This window comes from Pseudorca crassidens, chromosome 13 (genome assembly GCF_039906515.1).
Source record: "Pseudorca crassidens isolate mPseCra1 chromosome 13, mPseCra1.hap1, whole genome shotgun sequence".
Lineage (NCBI taxonomy): Eukaryota > Metazoa > Chordata > Mammalia > Artiodactyla > Delphinidae > Pseudorca > Pseudorca crassidens.
This window is the reverse complement of record NC_090308.1, coordinates 2,466,830-2,494,450: the sequence shown is the minus strand read 5'-3', so window position 1 is coordinate 2,494,450 and position 27,621 is coordinate 2,466,830. Positions and strand designations below refer to the sequence as shown.

The 27,621-nt window shown below is 46.0% G+C and overlaps 1 protein-coding gene across 1 annotated transcript in view; it reads right to left on the bottom strand.

Moving 5' to 3' along the window:
- The window catches only part of RPS6KA2 (ribosomal protein S6 kinase A2), a 352,189-nt gene extending 349,478 nt beyond the window's left edge, over positions 1–2,711 (bottom strand). Inside the window, exon 1 of the mRNA XM_067701555.1 lies at positions 2,580–2,711. Within this exon, the coding sequence (XP_067557656.1) occupies positions 2,580–2,642 (63 nt within the window). The 5' untranslated portion in view covers positions 2,643–2,711. The remainder of the gene's footprint in view (positions 1–2,579) is intronic.
- Between the last annotated feature and the right edge of the window lie 24,910 nt (positions 2,712–27,621).

Genomic DNA, 27,621 nt, shown 5'->3' with positions numbered 1-27,621 from the left:
AGCATATGTTTCCTTCTCAACATGCCTCATTCGTGGGTAAAATACGCCTTCCAAAATACCTCAAAACAATTCATAAACCATAAATGCTTTTCCTAGACAATGAAATGAATTTCCCCTGGTCTGTGTGCTGAAGCAGAAATGATTTTTATAAGGATACAGGACACAAGGATACAGTCCACTGACCCTCAAATCCAACCTAGTTCAGTTCCCTCTCACTGCAGATGAGAAAAGAAATTAGAGGGGAAGCAACTCATAGAGGCAGGAAAAACCTAGAATCCAAGAGCGTTGATTGCTACCCCTGGAAAACCAATGATCGGTCATGTTAAATGCGTGTAAAAGCAAATACTGTAAGCACTAACATCACGCAGCAGATTTTCTCATAAAAAGCACGCATGCTTTTTATGCAAGGATTTTATGACATTTAACTTGGAGTTCAGAGGCCAAATGTACTCCATCTAGTTTTGCCCAATTTCCTGATATGTGAGCTATTTTAACATCACACAACACAAAACATGGGCAAAACTGGAAAATAAAATCAGCCTCTGAGCTCCGAAATAGAGAGATTTCATATTTTCCTGAGAACTTGAAATATCTCAGGGTTAATAGTTCAGGTTTAATCTTTCTGTGGAAAGAGCTCTCATTTCTGGGTTCCAAATAAACAGGGATTAAATGCTCTATCTTAACCCACTACATAGGATCTACTATCCTAAAACATTTACCCAGGAAGCCTGAAGAAATTTTCTTTTGCCTCAGGACCATTTAATTTATGGCATTTTTACTATTTGTTTTTGCACATACACGTCAACCTCAAAAGCTTATAGATCTGCCCTCTCGATGGGGTGGCAAGGCCGTGCAGGCTCTCAGCCAGCTCTGCTTCAGATTCTTCCAATTTGCAAGGTCTTTCTAGGATCATGATATCATTCTGTAATGACGTGAGTATATTTATTGCTGGTCCACTTTCAATCATTCTGGAAGGGTTTAAAGCGCACGCTGCCCTCAGAGCTTGGGTCAGCGCCACGATGTGGAGTCCAGAGTCCCAAGAGACATTCTCCAAGCCTCCTGCATTCCTCGCCCCTGTCCTTTTCTCTAAGCCCAGGGCCAAATCCTCCCCCCTACAGAAGGGCTTCCTTCACAGGGCCTGGCTGCTGAGGGGCTGACAGCTGGGCCTCTACCACCAGCAGCAAGTTCAGATAACCAGGAGGGTTCGAGAAGCAGCAGGAAGTAAGAGTGGGACTTCTGGCTCATCACTAATTCAACTCTTTAAAAACCCAATCTTTCTCAAAAGAACAAAATAAACGTGACTTGGCAACCTTTGCAAGCGAGAGGCTCTTTCTCAGGCACTGCCGCCGCCACCAAGAATAACATCGTGTGCAGAGGCATCAACAGCCCCGCAGAGCCGTGCTGCCATCTCCTCCCACTGAGGTGCTTCTCACCAGCAAAGCGTCCGGGTTGCTCCATCTGAACACTAGGCTTAACGTCTGTGCTGCACCAGACAATCTCCATCTGAACACCAGGCTTAATACCTGTGCTACGCCAGACAATCTCCTTTGACCCAAGTATACACTCCAAGCATGAATAAGTTAGTCGGGCTTCCGAAAAAGTATTAAATATAAAATATTAACTAACTTCTCTTCTAAAACAGAATCCTCCTCTTTAAAATTCTGTGAATGTCTCAGTATACAGTACGTATATATAAAAATAAGTAACATTTAAAATAGTAAGAATTGAACTTATAATGCCGCATACAGGAGATAAGGCACAAGTTAAAGGTTGGATTTTGCCAAGAGGTAGTCGGTTATTAAACTCTGCCATTTATAAATGCGATTTGAGTTGCTATAAACACAGCACAGGCATACCAATTTAATAGGTTTAATAACTTCAGGGAACTTTCTCTTCTAGGAAAAATATACATTGATTGTTTCTGATTCAAATTAAACAAATCAAAATCCATGCAAGGAGAGCTCCATGTCCCTGGGGGAGAATATAGCTAAGCGGTGTCAGACGTGCTCCCCACAGGCCAGCCAGCCCTGACACATTCATTTCATTATCTTTTCATCTTCAATCGCTCCCCTTTATTCAAACATACACCCTATTAAGGCTGCATAATCTTTATGCCTTGTTTCTTAAACAAGAATTCATCATTGGTTCTCCCTTCTGGTTTTATCCTGCACTGCAGCAGCTGGGGAGGTCTTAGCATTTAAAGCCACTTGTTGAAGGAAATCACACTCATGCAGATTAGTTTGGAAGCACGTGACTCCTTTAAGGCAAACACAGACTCTAAGAACACCCTGAAGTTTGGCCTAAGAGCAACCATTTTTTTTTCTTCAATTCACTCATTTTCATTCATATTGTTCCACCACACACGACGCCTTGTGTGGGTGCGTGTACACACAGATATGTACTGTTCATACGTGTGTACACACGTACACATCTATGCTCGTTAAAAATCCCAGACTCGGTCACGTAATAGCCACTCAATAAACATGAATTCATTACGGTAACAGACCGTCCGCCGGCCGCAGAGCCAGGGTTTTTCAGGATACTGTGGAAAAGGACACTCTTTTCTCGCCTTTACTCACCTCTATTTCCATAGGTTCCACCTCTATCTTTTTCCATAGCTCCAGCAACTGTGCAATCGGCATCTTTGAAAACTTTCCCTCTGATCAAGTACTGAGAGTGAGAAAGATGATAACCAGAGGCCCCCAACAGCACAGAGATGGCCAGACAGGACGTCAGAGCCCGCGGCAGAGGCCGGCGCTGCTGGCAGGAAGGGGGCTGCTGAGGGCGAAGTCGGGCCGCGACGACCGCGGGCGCCGGCGGGGCCCTGGGGTGCTGGTGTGCGAAGGGGGCCGTGCGGCTTCAACACGGCTGCTCGGCTGGCGCGTCCTCCCCCGCCCCACGCCGGTCCTGGGGCTGCGCCAGGGGCTGCGGCTTCGTCCCGCTCGCTCGGGCTGGGCGGGGGAAGCAGGAGACCGAGCTGCAGCTTCAGACTCCGTGCTGCGACTTTGGCGGAGTGAGCGCTCCCCTCGCAGCCTCGGATTGGATTCCCTGCTTCGCCCCCTCCCCCTTACACTGCCACTCCCTCCCCCTTCCCCCACTATTTTACCTTAATTGGCTCTAAATGATGGGTGAAAGTTGGGTCTGAGGATGCCGCTGCCATAGAAACCTCATAGCAACCGAGGGCTGGGGAAGAGGGGAGGAGAGGAGGGGGCCTGCAGCAGGTTCTGCCCTGATCCCTCCCAGCGCACACGCGCGTGCACTCACGCACACACACCCCTCCCTTTGCCAAGGACTCCTCTGAGCCCCGTGGAGCACTAGGGGCCAAGGCAAGAGGCCAGGTGCCGGGGAGCTGCTTTTCCTGCATCAATATTTCAGAAACTCCCTGCATCGTGGAATTGCCGCTGACGGGGCAGCTGGAGCAGCAGCCTCTCCCCTAGAGGGTCCCCCCGCCCGCCCCCCAAGCGTTAGGACAACACCCTCGGGGAAAAGGAAAGGAGGGCCCAGGAGGGCTGGGAGTGAGCCCAGGGTCCCGGCGCCCTGCTGCCTCTCCCTGAGGCCTTCGGCTTGTCCTGCTCCAGCCAAAGCCGCCCTGGGGCAGAAGTGTGGCCGCAGCACCTCGGCAATGTAGCAGCTGTGCTGTTCTCGGGAGACAGGATGAAAAGAGGGTGGGCTGCTTAAACTCTCAAACGATGGGATCTGTTGAAGTCCGGACAGGGATTGGGCAGGGAGGAACGTTCATCCAAACAACGTTTGGTAAGTTCCAGGAAAGATGCCGCGTGCACCACGCAGTTTCTCATTTAATTTTCCATCTGATGTGGATTTTACCGTCCCATTTCACAGGTGAGAAAACCCTGAGGCTCAGAGAGACACACACTCCCCCACTGGCAGAACCGGAAGTGAAGTCCCGGCTGACTCAGCTGAGGATCTATGACCCCAGTTTTCTGCAGGAGGGAAACCAGGAGTGCAATTTTCTAGGGAACATTTCCCTCCTTTATTTCTTTTTTTTTTTTTCTTGGTCTCTTTTGTCTATTTTCTCACACCGTTTCTGTCTTAGAACAAAAGACATGTGCACATGGAAATACATTCATCTCCCCACATTTCTGAGGCTAATCTGTTTTTGATTCCCCCTTTTGGGAAATGGTGTTAAAGTCTTAATACAATTTAATGCTGCTTCTGGAAGAAGTGTATTCATTTCTATGGAAAATTCCTTTATCTCTGGGAAAAATATCTAAGAAAATGGCTTACTTCTTCCAAAACTTATCAGTAATCTCTGTGTTTTTATTTTTAAATAAAATCCCTAAGAAATCCAATTCACTATCAAAGCAAAAAACAACAAACTCGCTCAAATCCCAGATACTTCATGTTTCAGAGGATAAAATATAGTCCGAATTAACAGTAAAGTTTCCGTTCTTAGTGTTGATTTACAAAAGTCACTTTATCTTTCTATAAAATGGGACCAGTAAGGATCTTAAAAATTAATTCCATTAAAATAAAAATAATACCAATATTGTTTGTTTTCAAAGGTTGCATTCACTGATTGACAGAACAGAGCGAACGGTTCCAATGTGTTCACCAAAGTAAGGTAATTTGGGGCATAAAGTAAAAGGTCACAGATTAATAACAGATAAACTGAAATGGTTTTGTGTAATAAAGAGAGGGAAATCACTGATGTAAAAAGTAGTGCTGACGAGATGTCAAGACTTTTCCATCTGAAGGACTGAGCACAGGGAGATCTTGAAGGGCAGTGGGGAGAAAAGTAAAATGGGGCTCCTTACTGGGAGTTCATAAAGCCTACACTTTCTGGAATTTTCCACAAGTACTCTGAGATGGGCAGACTGAAGGGAAACACTGGTCCTTTCATCTGGGGGAGGAGCAAGGGGGAAAGGAACGCTGGACGGGACCTCCTGTGATGGACCAGCCGCCTGCATCCCTGGGCTGATGGGCTGGAATCGTACAGATCAGACGAGCTGTCTGCAGACACAAAAGAGCTCATATTAAAGGTATATCTTAGAAGTTGCTGAAAACACAGTGCATCGTTTAGCATGTCATCTCTTTTTAAACTATGCAAATGTGACACTAATAAAGAGACTGAAGTCTGTTCAGCGGTTTCGCAGGTGAAGCAGAGGCTCCTTGGAGGAGTGAAGTGATCAATCAAGGGGGCGGGACTGGATTCTGTACCCAGGAGCCTGGGATCACGTGTCCCTGCCCACTGCACTCTGCACGGCTGCCTTTCAAACACGGAAGATTGTTACTCAAAAGCAAACAACCACCTCAGTGAAGTCTCCTCCCACGTCTGCCTCCATGGGTGCCACCTGCCCAGACAGGGTACCTAGCGTCCCGGATGGAGAGGAAAGAAGAACAGACCACCTAGGAAACCAAAACATAAAATAAAGTAAAAAAGACAACTTTCAAAAAGATGTATCTGTCCAGTAAAAGATTAGCCCCATTTGTAAAGCTCGAATTAGGAAACGGGAACAATGAGAGGAGAACTATTTCTCAGAAGGGAAATAATGATGACACCCAAATAACTAAAAGGATAAAGGTGCAAATAAAGGGCAAAGAAATTAAGTCCTAAATCCCAAGAAAACTTGAACAACTTTTTCAACAACACCTAAAGAAGCTGATTCCCAAGAACCCCACACACAAGCATCAATTTCCAAGAAGAAACAGTAGTTGAAGCATCCTTGCAGAAATGAGTCTTTCACGAAGCAAAGCCTGCAGACTAAAAGCAGTGGGAGTGTCTGAAGAGCCCCTGGTCACAGTCACTGTGAAACGAGATGTGCGAATTGACATCCAACTCACAGAAACCAGCCCCCAACAAAAATCCTCTCTCTCCTGAACTAATGAAAAACTCCCAGCACCTCCTGTACTCACTACGCCTTGAATCTTAAAAGGGGTCTCTTTTCTGAGAAAGACGGGCAGGAGGGAGATGGGGGGGCGGCGGAGGGAGAGAGCCCGTTCGCCCTGTGGATTTCCACAGCCAAAGGACTCTTCCTGGAACAGAAGTAGGAATCAGAAAATCTGATAGCGGCCCCACTTTACCACCAAGACCCAACTTCTCTGCAGTTCACCTTCTCGTCTGCATGATGGGGTCTCTCTCACAGACAACACGGCAGGAAATGTGTGTAAATGTGTCTCCTGACCTAAAGGAAGGGACCCCGGCTGATTTCCAGTTACCCGGCACTTGAGATGATAAGGCGGGCTTGACGTCCGCGCTAGATGACCCAACGGTTTACCCAGGGCTGCTCCATTTTGCAGGTTGCTGTGACCAAAGGATTTGGTAAAGTGAAGAGAATTACTCATTTCTAGTGAAGTGATCACCAGCCTTGGTATTTCACTCTCCAGGTTTCACAAATTGCTCCAAAAACCTCAAAACGAAATTAATTTTCATTTTAACAGGAAGGCATGGTATCCACTGTTACAGGCTGAATTGTATTTTCCCCAGCTCCCTCTGCCACAAAATTCACAAGCTGAAGTCCTAACCCCACTACCTGAGAATGTGACCTTATGTGGAAATAAAGTCTGTGTAGCTGTAATTAGCAAAGATGAGACCACACCGGCGTAGGGTGAACCTTAATCCATTACGACCAATGTCCTTGCAAAAGGGGGAAATATGGACACAGACCGGCACAGGGGGAGGCCCTGTGAAGACTTCCTTCTGCTGCCACAGCCAGGGAGCTGGCAGAGCCGGAGAGCGGCCTGGGGCTGACCCTCCCAGCGGCCTTCAGAGGGACTCTCAGCCTCCACACCTGAGAGACAGAAATTTCTATTGTTTAAGCCCCTCGGTTGGTGGTCCTCTGTTATGGCAGCCAAGCTAACACCCCCGCCAGGGGACCAGGGGAGGCTATAACAATGAATCAGGAGTCCCACAGTGAGCAGGACCCAAAGGTCCAGTCAGATTGGTTCATGGAGACCCCGGTTCACGCCTTCCTTCTTCAGGGACGAGCCAGGGCACAGGGGACATTTCAGTTGGCGACGGTTAAGCTTCAAAGAAGCCTAAGCCTCCAAAGAGGCTTCCAGAAGCCACTTTATACACTAACATCCTGCGGTTTGGTCCCGAAAGACACAAACGCTCACTGGAATCCAAAGCCCCATTTCCAACACTACAGAGTCGTGACGCTGAACCAGAGCCGCGGCTTCTTTCCAGAAGAAATTATGCACGAGGAGGAAAAAACGGCTGAGCACAGAGTAAACAGCATCTCTTTATTATGAAAAGTAAATTATATGCTAGGAGAACATTCTAAAGAAGAAGCCTTGTCTGCAGGCTTCCCAGCTAACGCCTCATCTCTGCTGGGGAAAGTCAGTGTGACCCCGGCCGGCCGCGGGAGCTCTGCTCACCTCAGCTGGGCCCCAGGTCTTCTGTGCCGTGAAGGCACCTCGCCTCCGGGTAGAAACACAGCCCTGGGCTCCAGCCGCATGAATGTCGTTCGTAAGAAAGAACATGCACAGGCAAATACAGAAGACAGTAAAAATGATGAAATAGCTACACTGACCTCTTCAACTCACTCCTTCGCCCACATGTAACGCTTCCCAGAAATTAGCACCATCTTTGTAAAAATACTATATATACACTACCAAACGTAAGGTAGATAGCTAGTGGGAAGCAGCCGCATAGCACAGGGATATCAGCTCGGTGCTTTGTGACCGCCTGGAGGGTGGGAGGGAGGGAGACGCAAGAGGGAAGAGATATGGCAACATATGTATAGCTGATCCACTTTGTTATAAAGCAGAAACTAACACACCATTGTAAAGCAATTATACCCCAATAAAGATGTTAAAAAAAAAAAATACCACCTGGTGATGTGCAGCCTCCCGGTTGGGAGTCTTACTAACTTGCCAGGCTTGTCCTCTTTTCTAGTTCGGTATACTCTGCAGTAATTGTCAATTAAGTAATTTTCAGGGATTTATTTAATTTAGCTTTGAGCCACATATGTTTGTTCCAAAATTTATTTCCACTTTCATAGGCTAATCATACAGCACATCAGCTAACGCCACAGGAACAAAACAGCATATGAAAGATGTGGGGCCTTTGCCGTTTCCCCTAAGTCAGTCCTCATCTGAAAGACGCTGGCCTTGCAATTACCACGCATTTCTGCTGGAATTCACGTGAGAAACCATGGCCTTCAAGAAAGAATGCTGGGCTTCCCTGGTGGCGCAGTGGTTGAGAGTCCGCCTGCCGATGCAGGGGACGCGGGTTCGTGCCCCGGTCCGGGAAGATCCCACATGCCGCGGAGCGGCTGGGCCCGTGAGCCATGGCCGCTGAGCCTGCGCGTCCGGAGCCTGTGCTCCGCAACAGGAGAGGCCACAGCAGTGAGAGGCCCGCATACCGCAAAAAAAAAAAAAAAAAAAAAAGAATGCTAAAGGAAAATAAATATATTTCTAGATTTTTTAAAAAACCACTCCCTGTTGAAACAACTCAGGTTCCTTTTGAAAACAAAAATATTAATGTTGATATCTATAAGCTGAATATATAAAATACCTCTTTAAAAAGACGGTGTGAAGTCTGTGGAAACCGTAGACACAGTGTCTGGCCTTGAGGAGAAGTGAAGAGTATCAGTAACCAGCCCAGACCGATGATTCGGACAGCAAAGTGACTCAGTTATGCAAATACATATATCCACTCTTTTTTTTTTTTTTTCAGATTCTTTTTCCATATAGGTCATTACAGAGTACTGAGCAGAGTTCCCTCTGCTATACAGCAGGTTCTTCTTAGTTATCTATTTTATATATAGTAGTGTGTATATGTCAATCCCAATCTCCCAATTTATCCTCCCCCCCCCCCGCTTTTATCCCCTGGTGACCATAAGTTTATTTTCTACATCTGTGACTCTACTTCTGTTATATAAATAAGTTCATTTGTACCCCCTTTTTTTAGATTCCACATATAAGCAATATCATATATTTGTCTTTCTCTGTCTGACTTACTTCACTCAGTATGACCATCTCTAGGTCCATCCACCTCACTACAAATAACTCAATTTCATTCCTCTTTATGGCCGAGTAATATTCCATTGTATATATGTGCCACATCTTCTTTATCCTTTCATCTGTTGATGGACACTTAGGTTGCTTCCATGTCCTGGTTATTGTAAATACTGCTGCGATGAACACTGGGGTGCATGTATATTTTCAAATTACAGTTTTCTCTGGTTATATGCCCAAGAGTGGGATTGCTGGGACATATAATAGCTCTATTTTTAGTTTTACTTATGTTTTAATAATAGTTGAGTCTCTTTACTAAGAAAGAAATGACCATCAGTTATCACGTTAAGAATGCAAGAAGGCGAGAAACAATAAAATTAACTAAAGGCCATAAATAGCAAAACTTTGAAGACCGTTCTGCCCCAGACTCTATACTAGACCTTGGAAGGAATTGGAACCAGTCATAATTTGTACTGACATAAGAAAATTAATCATATGCACAAATGGTACTTGGTAAATTCTTAAACCATGACAGTTACTCTCTTAGAATATAAACAACCACTAGAAACACAGGAATCTTCCGAATAATCTATGGAATCAAGTATCTACTCCTGGTGAAAGTATTTGAAGTACATGATAATAGTCACAATTATAGAATAATGACTATGGTGGTACAGAATTCTGTTTTATTGGAGAAAATGGAAATGAGATGGGCCATTTGAAACCACAACTGAATTAGGCTCCTTAAGAGAGGAACCCAAGGGCAGGAGCATTTCCAATGTGAGATGCACTTCTCCAACTGCAAGAACACACCCAAATTCTAGGTGCCGGGAGCCCCAGCTCTGGCTCCTCTGCTTGTGTGGACTAGTTTTTCTTCATGCTCTTAACTTTGTCTACATCTGATTTTTTTTTTAAAGATTCACGCTTGCTTATCTTGTTAGGAAAATGTAAGAACAGAGTGAACAAGCTAACCTTGACACAAGGTCTTACAAGAAGAAAGATTTTCTTTGAAGCATTTAGCTTAAGGGATGACTAGACCAGTAAAAACAATGCCCATGGCCATTTCTGCATCAGCATTTGAGATCTGAGAAGAATTCTGCAGAGCAAAAGCATGGAAAGGTACCCTTAGGATAATAAGCTAATAAGACCGAAGGACCACCACCACCAACACACCTAGCACCGTACTCACTCTCACCCTGACGGGTCTCAAAGGGCGCATTAGAATTCCTCCGAACCAGAGAGGTGCCCTTTCAGGCTGGGATGTCAGGGAGTCTGTGAGAACATGGTGCAGTGACAGTCCTCCCCTGGTCAAGACTGGAGGTGTCCCGTGTGTGGGCCCAAGAGCCTCAGTCTCACCTGCAGGCTGGTGGGGGTAGCTCTGTCCCTCCTTCAGGAACAGGGCTTATGTTTATTAACGTAAACCAAGATGCCAATAAATGCTAGAGGACAAGTTATTCTGCGTTCACCAAAGCACCCAGTGCAGTGCTGAATATGTGGTAGCACTTAATAAATGATAACTGATTAGTTGCTAAGGGGATTTTTTTTAAGGTGTCGGCAAAATAGTGTGTGTGTTTGTGCACATGTAACCCATGCACTTCCTGGAAAAAATGAAGTTCCAGAATTACCAAGCACTCTCTACCCCTTTTGTCGGGTTCTTCACTCTTGCAAGCAAAACAATGTGGGCTGTGACTCTGCTGTGGGCCCCTCCCTGAGGGCAGGACTCTCACTTAGCAGACAAGCACAGCACTGGGTCTACATTTCGTCTTTGGCCAAGTCTGTGCTAGATGAAGGGATATTTGAGGGGTTGGTTGTTAGGAGTGGCAGGGGTAGGACATAAAAACAATGGCTGGGACCCAGCAAGATCTATCTCCCAGGATGCATGCGTTGATCATTGATTTTGCCAAAGTTATAGGGGTAGAAGAGTGATGATTTTTTCCCCCAGTTTTAAATGCAAATTCTTTAAGATGAATACTGAGTGCATTAATGAAAACACTGGGAAAGGAATCTTCATAGCAGGACATTGGTTTTTTTTAATGGAAGTGTCCCTTTAGTACTGCTAGGTATTTCTTGAGAACAGTTCAACCTAACCTTGAATTCTCAAATTAATGTAGGGAATGAAGTAGGATGCATTTCTTGCAAGGATAAGAAGTCTTCGGTTAGGCCAATTCCAGGTCTTCCCCCTGAAGTCCCCAGGAAACCGATCCTTCCAGGTGATGGCAGACAGAGCTCCTGGGTTGAGCTGGGACATCCAGCCAGTGAGGGAGGCCCTCTGGGCCTAAGCAGGAGTTTGCGTCAAGGATCCATGGCTTCAGGGGCCTCCGTTTGCCCACAGCACACCCCTTCCTCTCCCAACCACCCCAAGCTCGCAGCCACACAGGTTCCCCATGGATGAACACAGATGCCTAGGGAAGCAGCTGGACCTGGAGGGAACAGGGAGAAGGGGCAGTAGGTGACCAGAGAGGACCCCAGTGCTATACAGCCATCGTATAACTGGGGGAGACCTCCGGAGGTCCCCCAGGGGTCTGGGATTTAATCTCAAAATTCATTCGATTTATAGAAAAGAAATGCAACGGTTTCTGCACAACTGTGTTTACAGGCTGGGTCTTCTAACACGCGTTAGGTTTTCCCTGTGATGGACAGGGGGTCAGCCTTGCCTTGGATGTGATCTCACAGCTGTCAGACTTCTGGGCTTCTGAATGACAAAATCAGGTGTGGAGCTGGGCAAGCTTGAACACCCTTGATAATGAAAGAAGATTACTTTGTGCTGTTCTTTCCAGCTTTTATATTTGATCCCCAGCACGTCGCATCCACAGTGTAGCTAAAATCAAAGTGCTTATTCAAATCCATGTCCCACCTCTCTGGGGACCTGCTGGACCCACCTGGAGCCCGAACCGTGGGACCAGAACATTCACACTTTCTGCCAGTGATTTCATTACGTGTTTTCATATCCTGGATTCCTTTCACATAAAAATACTGAAGTCTGGGTTATTTAAAACAAGCCAAATAGCCTTCTGATTTGTTTATCTCATCCAGCTTTTTTGTTATCTGGCTTGATTTTCTTTGAAAACAGCCTTTGGTCTCGTGTTCTTCCGCACAGCTGATCACCGCAGCCTTTTTAGGTGGCATTTCTGTCAGCTGAGAAGGCTCAGCTAGACTTTTTTTTTCTTCGGTAAAAATAGATGTTTTCTGATTGGAGCTTATGGAATTTTCCCTGCATTGTCACATGCCGATCCCTCATCCATATAAATCTTTACTGTCTCTGAAGAAATAGTTTCTAAACAACTTTTTGGAAAGCCGGAAGAGAGGGAGAATAGCTTTTCAGGACGTCTAGATCGTGTGTCACTGGTGATCTGGTCGACCAGCCTGGGGGACGGGGGTGTGAGAGGCGATGCCCAGCTGTCAACCATTCCTTCCTCTGAGAAGGGCAGGAGGCTGAGATGTCGGCTTGAGTCTGGCCAGCGTGATACGCAGGCCACGCTCCCTGAGCCTCTCTCTGCATCTGCCTTCTCCCTCCCTGACCGACTCAAAGTCATCAGACCCTGGGGGGCAGGAAGTGTCCTGAGCAGGGGCCACTCTCATAGGTAAGGGTCCTCACACCTGCTTGAAACCTGGGAGCCTTTCCAGCCCAATCCAGAGTGAGGGAGGGGAGGGGCGCGGGGAGGGCATATGCTCCTCCGCTGCTGAAATGGCGACACCCTTCCCACCTAACTCTCACCCTGGGAAGCAGCACCCTTCCAGCTGTTCTGAGACCACCCTCAAGAAACTGGTCGGCTGTAGCCCCTTCAGGTCAGCCCCCGTCCCTCCTCCCAGTTTTTTTCTTATCTATTAGATCCTCAGTAGTGAATACAGATGGGTGTGCAAAGCTGCTTCTAGCAGGAGCCAAGCCAGCTTTCTCCATCCTCACTGACAAGCTGATGTAGCTAAAATAAGAGAAAATCAATAACACGATGGTCCCAGGCCCTCTATCACTTCAACTTTGCTTACAGCGCTTGTTTATGTGCCCAGGTGCCTTTCCATCTGGCCTGGGTATAGGACCTGAACAAAACAGACAAAATTCCCTGTCCAGGTCACATTTTAGCTGGAGGAGAGCGACGAGAAACCAATAGCTAAGCACTCTGTATCTGACACATGACGACTGGCAGGTGGATGGGGAGCCAGGCAGGGGCTGAAATTCCAGATGGAACAGTCCAGGAGGTCCGCACGGGAAGAGAGTCTGTGCAAAGACTTGGAGATGGCGAGGGCGCGGTCAGGCGCCGTCTGGCGGTGGGGGGACCATCCCAGCAGAGCCAGCAGGTGCAGAGGCCTGAGGGCGCCATGACCTTGGCATGTGCAAGTGTGAGAAAAATCAGGGAGGCGGTCTGGCTGGTGGAGAGGGAGCGAAAGGGGAAGAAGTAGGAAACGTAAGGAAGAAACGCTTACAAGTGACGCACCATCCTGCAGGCATCTTTCAAAACACAGCATACTAAAAATGCTTCCAGCGCCATTACATCCTCAAAATCACTGGAAATATCTATGTAACATCCCATTATTTTGACATACTTGAATTTGCGGAATCGCTCCCCACAGAGGACTGTTTCTGCTCCAGTGAACACCTCTGTGCACAGAGCTTTTGTGTTGTGCTTCAGAAAGTCCCCAAATGTGGCCTTGCAAGGTACATGGCTATGAACGTTTTCATGCCTCATGTTATACGCTACAATAAAATAGCTTTTAACGCGAGGTTCGTCTTACAATAGGCGACACGAGCTTTGCTTCTCTGGGTGATGTTAGAAGTGTCCTGAAAGATTTCTACAGCTCAGACACACTTTCCGTCCTGGCCGACTTTCACGAAAGTAGATATGGGAGCATTAAACGGATTGACTTACTGACATGAATAAATTAAGTCTTATGCCATATTCCTGACTAGAAAAGCTGAAAAATGTACATGTGTATAGTCTACAAAAATTAATTTTAATTGTATTGTGACTAGAGTAAAAAATCCAATTGTGGTTTATTATTTAATAAAATAGATAAGAGTTTAAACAAAAGAACAGTAACAAGAACAACCCCTGCTGTATCAGACACAACATACACTCTCAAGGCACATTAATTAAAGCTAAGTGGTAATGGGACAAAAATATACACATAAACCGTGAGTGAGAGCAGTTCAGTTAGCAGCTGCAGAAAATATACAGGGACTTAAAATATGACAGAAGAAATCCTGAGTACCAATTACCAAGTGACAGATTATCTGAGACCGTTGTGGGGAAACTGACCATTTGGAAAAAAAAAAAAGTAGTTTAAATCTCACTTCCCAAATACACAAAATTAGGGATAATTAAAATCATTATTATAAAACATGAAATCATAACAACAAAAAGAAAATATAGGTGAATATTTATGTGACTTGGTTGGGGAATAACTTTTTAAACATAAAAATGGAATAAATCACCAAGGAATAGACTACCAGATTTGTCTACATAAAATTTAAAGACTAAGGACTTCCCTGGTGGTCCAGTGGTTAAGACTCTGCCTTTCCACTGCAGAGGGTGCCGGTTCGATCCCTGGTCGAGGAACTAAGATCCTGCGTGCCGCGCAGCGTGACCAAAAATGTAAAAAAATTTAAAGACTATACTTAAAATCCCAAAGTGGACAGAAAAGGTCTGTCTCGACCACCTTTGCATAATTCATGTAATTACATTTGAAATAGATGGACAAATCCACATCGTTGTTAATATGAACATATTTATGAAATCTTCCCTCTCCTTTTTGGCTTAGAAACAAAAGTTTCTGCCTTTCTCCTATTTGCAGGGACATGAAACTGAAGCATTATCCGTATATTTCATTACATGTCTGTAACACTTTTGATGTTTTCTACTACATTTTAACGAACCATCTGTCCAAAAATTAGTTTCAAAAATTAAAAAATCAGTAATTGGGTAAATTATAGACTTCTTTTTGCTTACATTCTTGGTGGTGATCTAACGGTTACCATCTGATCTAAATGTTCCGAGAAACCAGGATGCAACTGTACGTTTAGACACAGGACCCCAGACAGGCCGCTCAAGGTGAGCCGGTGAAATGTACAAGTGTGTCCAGAGTGCTCTTCCCAAGGACAGGGACGTACATCACCGTGTAGCCTTGAGGAAAACTTTCAAGTGGATTCAAAACAAAACAAAACAAAGCAGAAAAGCTAGATTCAGGGCGAGAGCAGAGCGGTGCAGAATAGTCCCCACATAAAATACAGAATCGGGAAGGTGGGGGAAGGTGGCGAGTGAGCCCCTGAGCAGATGACTCAGCAGATGATTCATGACCTGAGCGTGAATAAAGAGAAGGTGTTAAATCCACTATGGAAAGAACACGAGCCTGGGCTAAAAAGACCACAGAGTCCAAGCCCAAGACCCAAGTCCATGCCCCGGCTTTGTATTTACTCATCTCGTGACCTGGGCTGATGGCTTCCCTTCTCTGGGCTTCAATTCCTCCACAGCAACAAGAATGTCGGCCTTACAAACACCAGCGATGGCAGCCGCACCTGCTGGACACCACAGCTCACACCAGAGACAGGCTGGGACCTGGGACCTGGGTGCCTTTGCTGCAGGGCTTGCACCTGGACACACGTCTCCTCCAGCAACAAAATACAAAGAAACTATAAGGGACTAAAAATAACTGTGCATGTGCAGCTGGGGAAAATTATGGACAAAAAGATACAAAAACACCAAAAACCCAACTGCCACTTCTGAAGAGCCAGGAGCAAAAACAGCGTGTTGGGAGCAGAAGCAGGGCACTGCGCATGCCCCCTGCACACACCACCACCTAAGGGGCGGGCAGACCACCTAATGACCCCCCCACCCCCACCCCAAATAAGGAACCAGCTTGACCCTCCCCACACCTTGGAGCAAGCGAGCAAGGGAAGCTGTTACTTGTCCTCACTCTGCCCTGCTGCAGCAGGGGCCCCAATAGAGCCTCCCGTGGATTTCTTGTCTGGCTTCTTATCAATTTCTCTTATCAGCTAAAGAGGCCAAGAATCCTGGTCCGTAACACACCCAGGATGATCAGTAAGCTTCCCGGCTCCAAGACAGGCAGGAGCATCTCCCACTTACGTTACAGAGTGGTGCAAACCCAGAACCCAGGAAGGAAGGGCTGCCCCCTGAAACCTGTCCATGGGTCAGATGGTGAGGGAGCTAAGTGCTCAGTGAAGCGTCTGGAGTAAGTGGAGACAGTGAGTCCTGCTGGGTCGGGAGAGCGGTGCTCTCGGTGGCTGGTCTTCCCTCCTCCATGTGCCGGCCACCACCTCCTGAATGGGAGCCCCAGCTGGGCATGGAGGACGGGAACCTCTCACCTCTATTAACTTCACCAGGTTGTTAGGGGATCAAGTATGTTAATGCCTGTGGAAGTGTGGAGGGCTTTTGTCTATCACGATCAACTATACAGATATTAATGCGTTCCATCACTGTTGGTGACTGATTATTCATACTTCAAGTCTTCCTTCAAAATTTGCTTCCCCTTGAGGCTTTCTTTCCTTCTCCTTGAGGCTTTCCTGTATTCTTCCAAGGCCACTGTGAACCACTGTGCACAACTCATGGCGGGAGGGGAGCTGTAATGTCAATGGTGCCACCAGCATTGTCCTGTGCCTACACAGCTGTATGCAGTGACCCTGTTCCCAGGCTGCTTTGCACAACCCTTCTCTTAAATCCGCACTGGATTCCGTTAGGACCTTTATAGCAATTCCCTAAGCGTGTGGCACTTACTTTCACACCCTGACGCTTTATGCCCACCTGTTCAGTCTTCTGACCTGGAATCAAATGATTTGAGACCTTAATTCTACAGCTTTATCTCTAACAGCTACAGAATGCCTTGGAATTTGCTCAATGAATTAATAAAGTGAATTATTATTATAACTTCAACACTGCTTCCATCACAGAATGATCAAACCTCATTCCAGCTGGAGCTGTGTGTCAAGTGGTCCAAGGACCAGCACAGGTCAGAAAACAGACCAGATGGTAGGGGAGGAAGTTAGCATGGGTTTATCAGGGGAGTTTCCAGGTTGGACTGACCCTGGGTCCAGGCGAAAAAGAACCACAGCACGAGGGTATTTTTCACATTGGTTGACAGTATTGATAGGGATAGTGTTTAAGGATTAAGTAAAACGCTCTTTTTTTTTCAGAAAAGATAAACTTTGTTTTCCTCACTCAACAAACCAACCTCCTGAAAGTAACAATCACTGACTGTATACAAAATACTAAAACAACTACCCGAAGGCTCTGAGAATAAACTAAAGCGGGTTTTGGAAGGGAAACAAAATTTGGAATTAAGAAATAACACATGGTGAGTTTCTTGTTTTATGATTTTTTGGGCATCGTCACAGTACGGTTCAGCTAAAACTGATCAAAACCCACAGGAATTTCTGTTTTCAGCCAGGATGAAGTAACAGGGTCTGGATCTGCCCTCCGAGCTGAAATGAAAAGATATGAGGCAAATATATTTTTCAAAATATGTGAAACAATGGATGTGGATCATATTCTGCTCCTTTGCTTGGCTGAGCATTTTGACTGGACACTGGACATATTCAATTTCAGCTCAGGACACAGATCCCACGGACCACTTGCTTGAAAGAAGAGAAACAGATAAGGTGAAGCCTAGGACTGCCCCACATTACTGCCTGAGAGGAGTTTCCAGGTCACAGAGCAGGAAATAAGAGTCTAAACAGAGTCTGGTGGTCCCCCTGAATTAAGGAAACAGATTTGGGATTTGGGAAGATAACAGCAGCTAGAATTTCTGGTTTTAAAACCAATGAAGGGGGGACTTCCCTGGTGGGGCAGAGGTTAAGAATCCGCCTGCCAATGCAGGGGACACGGGCTCGAACCCTGGTCTGGGAAGATCCGACATGCCACGGAGAAGCTAAGCCGGTGCGCCACAACTACTGAGCCTGCGCTCTAGAGCCCGCGAGACACAACTACTGAGCCGGCTCGCCTAGAGCCCATGCTCTGCAACAAGAGAAGCCACCGCAATGAGAAGCCCGCGCACCGCAACGAACGGTAGCCCCCACTCACCGCAACTAAAGAAAGCCCACATGCGCAACAACAAAGACCCAACACGGCCAAAAAAAAAAAAAAAAAAAAAACAATGAAGGGAATCCCCTGGTGGTCCAGTGGTTAGGACTCCATGCTTTCACTGCAAGGTGAATGGGTTCGATCCCTGGTCGGGGAGCTAAGATCCCACAAGCCACATGGCACAGCCAAAAATAATAAACAAAATAAAATAAAACCAATGAATGTGGGGGAAATATATATACTCAGCCTTTAAAAAGAATGAGATGATGCCACTTGCAGCAGCATGGACGGACCTAGAGATTCTCATACTGAGTGAAGGAAGCCAGAGAACAACATCACACGATGTCACTTATACGTAGAATCTGAAAAAATGATACAAAAGAACTTATTTACAAAACAGAAATAGACCCACAGGCATAGAAAACACACTTATGGTTACCAAAGGGGAAGGGGGGGAGTGATAAATTAGGAGTTTGGGATTAACATATACACACTGCTGTGTATAAAATAGACACCCAACAAGGACCTATTATATAGCACAGGGAACTATATTCAATATTTTGTAATAACCTATAAGGGAAAAGAACCTGAAAAAGAATATATATATGTATGTATGTATGTGTGTGTATATATATATATATATATATATATATATAAAAATAGATATATCTCACAGAAAAGGATATTATTAATAAAATGTTCTATATATAGAAAATCCTAAAGAATCTATGAAATAATTACTATAACTAATAAGTGAATATAAAATAGTGCTAGGAGATGGAAACAACCTAAGTGCCCATCATCGGATGAATGGATAAAGAAGATGTGGCACATATATACAATGGAATATTACTCAGCCATAAAAAGAAACGAAATTGAGCTATTTGTAAGGAGGTGGATGGACCTAGAGTCTGTCATACAGAGTGAAGTAAGTCAGAAAGAAAAAGACAAATACCGTATGCTAACACATATATATGGAATTTAAGAAAAAAAAATGTCATGAAGAACCTAGGGGTAAGACAGGAATAAAGACACAGACCTACTGGAGAACGGACTTGAGGATATGGGGAGGGGGAAGGGTGAGCTGTGACAGGGCGAGAGAGAGTCATGGACATATATACACTAACAAACGTAAGGGAGATAGCTAGTGGGAAGCAGCCTCATGGCACAGGGAGATCAGCTCGGTGCTTTGTGACCGCCTGGAGGGGTGGGATAGGGAGGGTGGGAGGGAGGGAGATGCAAGAGGGAAGAGATATGGGAACATATGTATATGTATAACTGATTCACTTTGTTATAAAGCAGAAACTAACACACCATTGTAAAGCAATTATAGCCCAATAAAGATGTTAAAAAAAATTATTATCCAAAATAAAAAAAAATAGTGCTAGGTAATCAGGTTAAAAAACAAAATTCATATTTTAATGTATTAATATCAAATAAGTAGAAAATTAAATTTAAAACAAGTACATTTAAAATACCATCAAAAAATAAAATATTTAAGAATAAATTCAACAAAAGATGCACAAGATCTCTACACTGAAAACTACAGAATATTTTTAAGAGCAATTAAAGAAATTCTAAGGAATGGAGAGATACATCATAGTCATTGATTGGAACACTCAGTACTGTTAAGATGTCAACTCTTCTCAAACTGATCTATACATTCAACCCAATGACTCAATCGCAATCAAAATCTCAGCAGATTTTTAAAATAAAAATTGGCAAGCGGATTCTAAAGTTTACATGGAAATTCAAAGAACCTAGAATATCCAAAGAAATCCCTTAAGAGGAAAACCAAGTTGGAGAACTTGAACTACCTGACTTCAAGATTTGTCAAAAGCTACAGGAATGAAGCCAGTAGGATCCAGTACGATTCAGCAGAAGTACTGACAAACAGATGGAGTATAATGGAGACCCTAATAACAGACCCCCATTCATGTAGTCACGTGATTTTCAATAAAAACGCCAAAACAATAATGAGGAAAGGAATGACTGTATAACCATGTGGTAAGAAAAGGAATCTTGACTCCTCATACTCTACACAAAAAGTGATTTGCATTTGATCACAGTTAAAGCCACAAAACTTTCAGAAGAAAATGTAAGAAGAAACCTTTGTGACTTAAGAATAGTCAAATATTTCTTAGATAGATCACAGAGGGAAGTACCATGAGAGAAAAAATTAGATTTTATTCAAATAAAAACTTCTCATCAAAACATATCGTCAAGGAGGGACTTCCCTGGCGGTCCAGTGGTTAAGATCCTGCGCTTCCAATGCAGGGGGCGCAGAATCAATCCCTGGTCAGGGAATTAAGATCCCACGTGCTGTGTGGCACTGTCAAAAAAACGAAAACAGAAAACAAAACAAAAACTATATCATCAAGGAAATAACTAGGCGAGCTACAACTTCAAAAAATTACAAAACCTATATCTGACTAAGAACTGGTGTGCACGACACGTAAAGAACTTCTACACCACAATAATAAAAACACAAACAATCCCCTGAAATGGACATGAGATTTGATTAGACACTTCTCAAAAGAAGATACAGACATAGCCAATATGCACATGAAAAATAGCTTAACATGATTTGTCACCAGATGAACGCAAATTAAAACCACATGAGGTACTACCACCAACCTACTAGAATTCCTACAGTTAAAAAGGGCAGTGCCAATCTGTATGGAAACACAAAAGACCCCAAATAGCCAAAACAATATTGAGAAAGAAAAACAGAGCTGGAGGAATCAGGCTCCCAGACTTCAGACTATACTACAAAGCTTCAGTAATCAAGACAGTATGGTACTGGCACAAAAACAGAAATATAGATCAATGGAACAGCATAGAAAGCCCAGAGATAAACCCACACACATATGGTCACCTTATTTTTGATAAAGGAGGCAAGAATATACAATGGAGAAAAGACAGCCTCTTCAATAAGTGGTGCTGGGAAAACTGGACAGCTACATGTAAAAGAATGAAATTAGAACACTCCCTAACATTATACACAAAAACAAACTCAAATGGATTAAAGACCTAAATGTACGGCCAGACACTATAAAACTCTTAGAGGAAAACATAGGCAGAACACTCTATGACATACATCACAGCAAGATCCTTTTTGACCCACCTCCTAGAGTAATGGAAATAAAAACAAAAATAAACAAACGGGACCTAATGAAACTTAAAAGATTTTGCACAGCAAAGGAAACCACAAACAAGGTGAAAAGACAACCCTCAGAATGGGAGAAAATATTTGCAAACCAAGCAACTGACAAAGGATTAATCTCCAAAATATACAAGCAGCTCATGTAGCTCAATATCAAAAAAACAAACAACCCAATCCAAAGATGGGCAGAAGACCTAAATAGACATTTCTCCAAAGAAGACATACAGATTGCCAACAAACACATGAAAGAGTGCTCAACATCACTAATCATTAGAGAAATGCAAATCAAAACCACAATGAGGTATCACCTCACACCGGTCAGAATGGCCATCATCAAAAACTCTACAAACAATAAATGCTGGAGAGGGTGTGGAGAAAAGTGAACACTCTTGCACTGCTGGTGGGAATGTCCATTGATACAGCCACTATGGAAAACAGTATGGAGGTTCGTTGAAAAACTAAAAATAGAACTACCATATGACCCAGCAATCCCAGGGCATATACCCTGAGAAAACCATAATTCAAAAAGAGTCATGTACCACAGTGTTCACTGCACCACTATTTACAATAGCCATGACATGGAAGCAACCTAAATGCCCATTGACAGATGAATGGATAAAGAAGATGTGGCACATATATACAATGGAATATTACTCAGCCATAAAAACAAACGAAATTGAGTTATTTGTAGTGAGGTGGATGGACCTAGAGTCTGTCATACAGAGTGAAGTAAGTCAGAAAGAGAAAAACAAATACCATATGCTAACACATATATATGGAATCTAAAAACAAGTGGTTCTGAGAACCTAGGGGCAGGACAGGAATAAAGACACAGATGTAGAGAATGGACTTGAGGACACGGGGAGGGGGAAGGGTAAGCTGGGACGAAGTGAGAGAGAGGCATGGACATATATACACTACCAAGTGTAAAATAGATAGCTAGTGGGAAGCAGCCGCATAGCACAGGGAGATCAGCTCGGTGCTTTGTGACCGCCTGGAGGGGTGGGATAGGGAGGGTGGGAGGGAGGGAGACGCAAGAGGGAGGGGATATGGGAACATATGTATAACTGATTCACTTTGTTATAAAGCAGAAACTAACACAGCATTGTAAAGCAATTATACTCCAATAAAGATGTTAAAATATATATATATATATAAAATAAAGAATAAAAACAGCAGTGCCACCAAATGTTCGCAAGAACGTGGTGCAACCGGAACTCTTACACATTGTTGGCGCGAGTATAAAACGACATAACCACTTTGGGAAAAGGCTTGCAGTTTTCAAAAATTAAACAGATACCTATTCTCTGACCCAGCAGTTCCAATACTAGGTAATTACCCAAGAGAAGCAACATATATGCCCATCAAAAGGTCTGAACAACAATAATCAAAATGGCTTTATTCGTAGTAGCCAAAGATGGGGAAAATCCCCACTGTCCATCAACAGAATGGAGAAATAAACTGTTCTGATACAGTGAAATACTGCTCAGCAATAAAAAGGAAGCAACGACTGATACAAACAAGACGGTAAATCTCACAATTGCTATGCAGATGTGGCCAGGCAGACAGAAAATGCCCCCTAAAGACACCCAAGGGCTAATCCCCGGAAACTGTGCCTAGCCCAGCTTATTCGGCTTCCCTTGGCAAAGGGAATTCAGGTTGCTAACCAACTCATCTTAAACAGGGCAATTACCCTGAATCACCCAGGTGGGCCCAGTGTAATCACAAGTCTTTAAGTCCCAGAGGGAGGCAAATACAAACCGGGGGGCTGCAGTGCGAATGCCTGATGGGCCGGGGCAGGATTTGGAGATGGAGGAAGGAGGTATAACGTTGTCGTATAATAAACATAGATCCTGGTGTTTGTCTACAGTTCTAGGCGCCTAGCTCCCAACACCTTATAATTTCCTAAGTGATTACAGCATCAGGGGCATCTTTTGTCATAATATTTGGTTTTCGGAGGCCTTGCTTCCTGAAATAGCTTCAGAATAATAACGGTGAAATGGGTTTTTTTGTTATTCGTAACAAACCTCTGAGTTCACATTAGTGAGGTGACTTTTGCAAAGCCTAGGTAGGGGTGGGCGCTGATTGGCAGGGGAACCAGCCATGTGATTAGAGGGTTGGAACTCTCAGCTCCACCCCCAATCTCCAGGGAGGGGAGGGGCCTGGAGGCTGAATTAATCACCAACAGCCAACGATTTAATGTCAGGCCTACGTAATGAAACCTCCATAAGAACAAAATGGGATACGGGGTTCAGGCAGCCTCCAGGTGGATGAACAAGAATACGTCCTCGTGCCGGAGGGTGGTGCAGGCACATTCCGTGGGCACAGAAGCTCCTGTGCTCGGGAGCCCCTGGACCCTACCCTGTGTACCTCCTCATCTAGCTACTCATTTGTAGCCTTTAATAGTCGTATAATGATGAGACTTTTTGTGTTTTGATTCTGTCAACTTAAAGAAAAACACACAACATAGGAGTTGTGAGTCTCAGTTTTATTCGGGGACCTTACTGAGGACTTCAGCCCTGAAGACGGCCTCCCAGTAGCTCTGAGCAGCTGCTCTGAAGAGGAGGGGGGAAGCCAGCTATTTTATAGGTGCTTTTTGTCTGGGGAATGTGTGACATCAAGTATACACATCTTGGTAAAGGACTACTGCTAGTCACAAAGAGGAGACATCTCAAGTTAATGATTTTAGTGCTTTTCTGTGTTTGGGAAGCTACAAGAACCTGGGCTCATTGAGTTCCTCCTGAGACAGACATGCACCTGTCTAAGGGGCTGCTCGTCCACAGCACAGAGCATCCTGTTACCCTCTTAACTCCGTCTCAGAGGGCACATGGGTCAGAGCCTGCCACAGGGTGCGACTCCATCCTTGTAGAAGTGGGTGGTGAGCAAAAATGCTCTTCGTTCTTCGTTGTTAAGAATTCCTACTCATCTTGTGTGAAACTTAGAGAGTTTAAGACATGTTTAGTTCAAAATGGAGTCACAGCGGCCAACGTGAATTTCCACATTAGCTATTCTGACAAAGCCGCTGTAGGATGTGAGTGTCTTAGAGTGATTCTAAGAAAAATTACTCTAGACAAGAAGTCTGATGGGCAACGGACGTCACCGGGACAGACAGACCACTGGTAGAGCCAAGACCCCTCCCCTGGGGTAACACTCCTTAAAAGGAGACCACTGAGCCCAGTGACCTGGAGGCTCCTGGCTGCAGGACCCGACCCCAGTCACCGAGAGCTGGTCCAGGTTCCACGGGAGGCCCTGGGGGAGAGGAGGGGACGTACCCCTCAGGCTTGTCATGGGACCCTTGCCAGACCGGAGCCACTGCTCGTCCTGAGATGCCTCGTCCCCGACTTCTCCTTGGAGTGGCTCTTCTCCCCATTTCCCTACTCTCACTAACCTGTGTTGTGCGCTCACTGTGTGCAATTAACCGTGATTCGTCAGTTGAGTGCTGGCTACAGTTTTATGTTCCTCTAATTCTCACCTGCTGGGCCCTGCGACAGAATAATTCTTTATAATGAGCCAATACTCCGTAATAGTAAGAAAACCGCCTTCCTGAGTTCTGAGAGCCGAGCAGGCAAATCAGTGGAACTCAAGGAGGAGCCTGTGGAAACCTCTGATGTACAGAAGCACAGGTGACAGCCCGGACGCATGTCTGGGATCTGAAGTGGTGCGTGAGGGCAGCCTTGAGAGACTGCGCCCTTCACCTGTGGAGTCTGTGCTCTCTCCTGGTAGACGGTGTCAGAACTGAATTGAATTGTAGGCCACCCAGCTGGTGTTGCAGAATCGCTTGGTGCTGGGGGGGGGGGGGCACCCACACATTTCATAGCCAGAAGTGGAAACAGGGTCTTTGCAGATGTAATAAGACGAGGTCATATTGGAATAGGGTGAGCCCTAATCCAATGACTGGTGACCTTACAAGAAGAGAGAAATTTGGACACAGACACACAGGGGAGAGGCCACGTGAAGACAGAGGCAGAGACTGGAGTGAGACACAACCAGCAGCCTGGAGAGGCGAGGAAGCATCCTCCCTACGGCCTCAGAAAGAGCACGGCTCTGCCCACACCTTGGTTTTCGACTTCTGGCCTCCAGGACTGGGAGAGAAGAAACGTCCGTTATTTTCAGCCACCCGTTTGTGGTAGTTTGTTATGACAGGCCTCGGGAATTAAGACAAGCAAGACCTGTCACTCTAGCTCCACCTCTATCCTGTGCTAACTGCCAGGCCTGCCATCTCGGCAGGCAGTGACCAGGGAGTAACAGCTAGAGCCCCAGCCCCGGGCAGGTTTCTGCAGCATCTCTGCATCCCCTTCGCTTTGACAAGAGCCTCTCCCCTTGCAGGCAGAGCGGAATGTCTCACAGTATTTATCGAGCAGGTGACAGGGGCGGAAGGTGGCCTGATGCCCCGAGGACCAGCCTGATTCTTCTCCTGTGACTCCTGAATATTAGAAGGTGCGCGCCGGCCTCACTCCCCGTGCAGAGGGAGAAGGGACAGATTGTGGCAGAGGGAGTGCAGAGGGGCTGCCGTTCTGAAAAGGCCCACGATCGTTCCTTCTCTCCCCCGGGGCCTTCGGTCTGTGTTTCATGGGCTCTCAGAACAGGGGTACAAGGACCATCTCTTGGTCTGTCTTTCCTGGGTGGAGACGACGTGCAGGCTTTTTCACTCCGCAGCACCTCTGGCTGGTGCCACCTGAAGGCTGAACCCCATGCAGAACTGAGGGGGACCTCTGCCTGGTATCACTCACTGGAAACAGCTTTTGGTGGGTTTACGGACAGACTTGAGCAGGCCCCCCAGTTTAATTTTCCCTCCCAGCATTTAGAGAGCATATGCTGGATCCCTCACTAAACGTCCGTGTTTCGGGACACGACAGACACGAGACACTGAAACGAGAGACTGACTGTCAGACAGACAGCATTTACCACACCCACTTGCTGGACGTGGCCCTGTCGCTGGCTCTGGCCGGTGGGTGTGAGAGGGACGGTGTCCTTCCAGCACCGGCATAAGAAGTGGCTGTGCTTTCGCTGCCTCTTCTTCCCTGACTCGTGCCCGGAGGTCTGAACCTGGGTCAGAATTCAAGGGCGTCTGTGAACTCGAGCGCCAGGAGAAAATGACATTTGTATTTCTAATCTCTACCCGATCTTTAGCGTCTCCTTCAGTTATGAACGCAGGCAAAAAACGCAGCTGCACCAGGATGAATGATTTTGTATTAATAGAAATCACGTTTTCATATTACATACTTTGCTATCCTATGTGCTTTTGAAAATGTATTTAAAAACACTATTCTGAGAAAAAGCCCATTCACGAGACCACCACACGGGATTCATGGCATAAACAAAGATGAAGCCCACCAATAAGGAGAAAGGGGACCCACGGAACCACCACACCAGGAGCCTGGACCCCGAGTCACCGTGTGGAATCTGCCCAACAAGTAAAACATGGGTGCTGGACATTCCAGGAGTGAGAACTAAATTTGCAGGGTGGGGAGCCGCTGAAACGCTGGGTATGTTATTACAGCAGCTAGATCGCCCAAGTGGTACAGAACACGCCAGGCAAGGGGTGGGAGCAGGGGTCTCTGCAAATCAACAAGTCTGGTTTGCACACTGGTGTGGATGGCTGGTGCCCTGCGATCTCTGTTCACCTCCCCGGCATCACAGTGCCATCCTGGGGGTAGAGGCGGTTCTGGGCCAGCCCGAGTCAGGCTGCATGGACTGTTCCTCCAGCAGGTTCACAAAGCTCTGCCCATCTGAACTTTCTCTCGGTGAGACGCAAGGCCAGTGATGTTAGGTCATTATCACCCTGGCCTTGGAAATGAGGCCACAGGTCATGTCACCCACTGGCTTCACAAGGGCTGTGGGAGACTGGAAATGGTGGTGGAGTGACACCCTTTCATGCAAAGGTGTCCGACTGCCGTTTAACCAGCAACTCTCTTTCCACCACAGGGGATGGGCAGTCACATCCAAGCTGGAACGCAGCCACGTAGCGGGAATGCTGAATCCTCAGCAACGTGGAACAGGAGGACAGGAGGCTGGGGGCCTGGGTGAGGATGGGACCTCCACCCGCAGGAGGGTGGGCCGCCTCCCGGACCAGGGTGATAACTGCGAAACCTCAGCTCGTGCCAGAGTCAGTCTAAGCCCTTTATACCTGTCACTCCCTAACGCGTCCCATTTCACAGCGAGGAAAGTGAGTCAGGAAGCCAGGAGGTACCGCAGGCAGCTGGGAGGCAGACCCAGGGCTCTGCATCCCTCCTGGACCCTCATGACCCGAGGCCCCTGCCTATGGGTTTTGTTGCTGTTCTCACTGCCCCCAGCCCCCGACCCTGTCTGTGTTCCTGGCTTGACTCAGCCTTCTGGTTGCTGTCTCAGTGGTTGTGAATATACATGGGTCCATGCCCTAGATCTAGAGCCCAGTCCTACATCTGCCTGGCCGGAAGCAGCGTGGCGCAGAGAGGAAGCTTCTCGTCTTCCCGTGGGAAGGACGGGGCAGGGTCACGCAGGCCACGAGACCTCCCAGCTCCAGGCCCC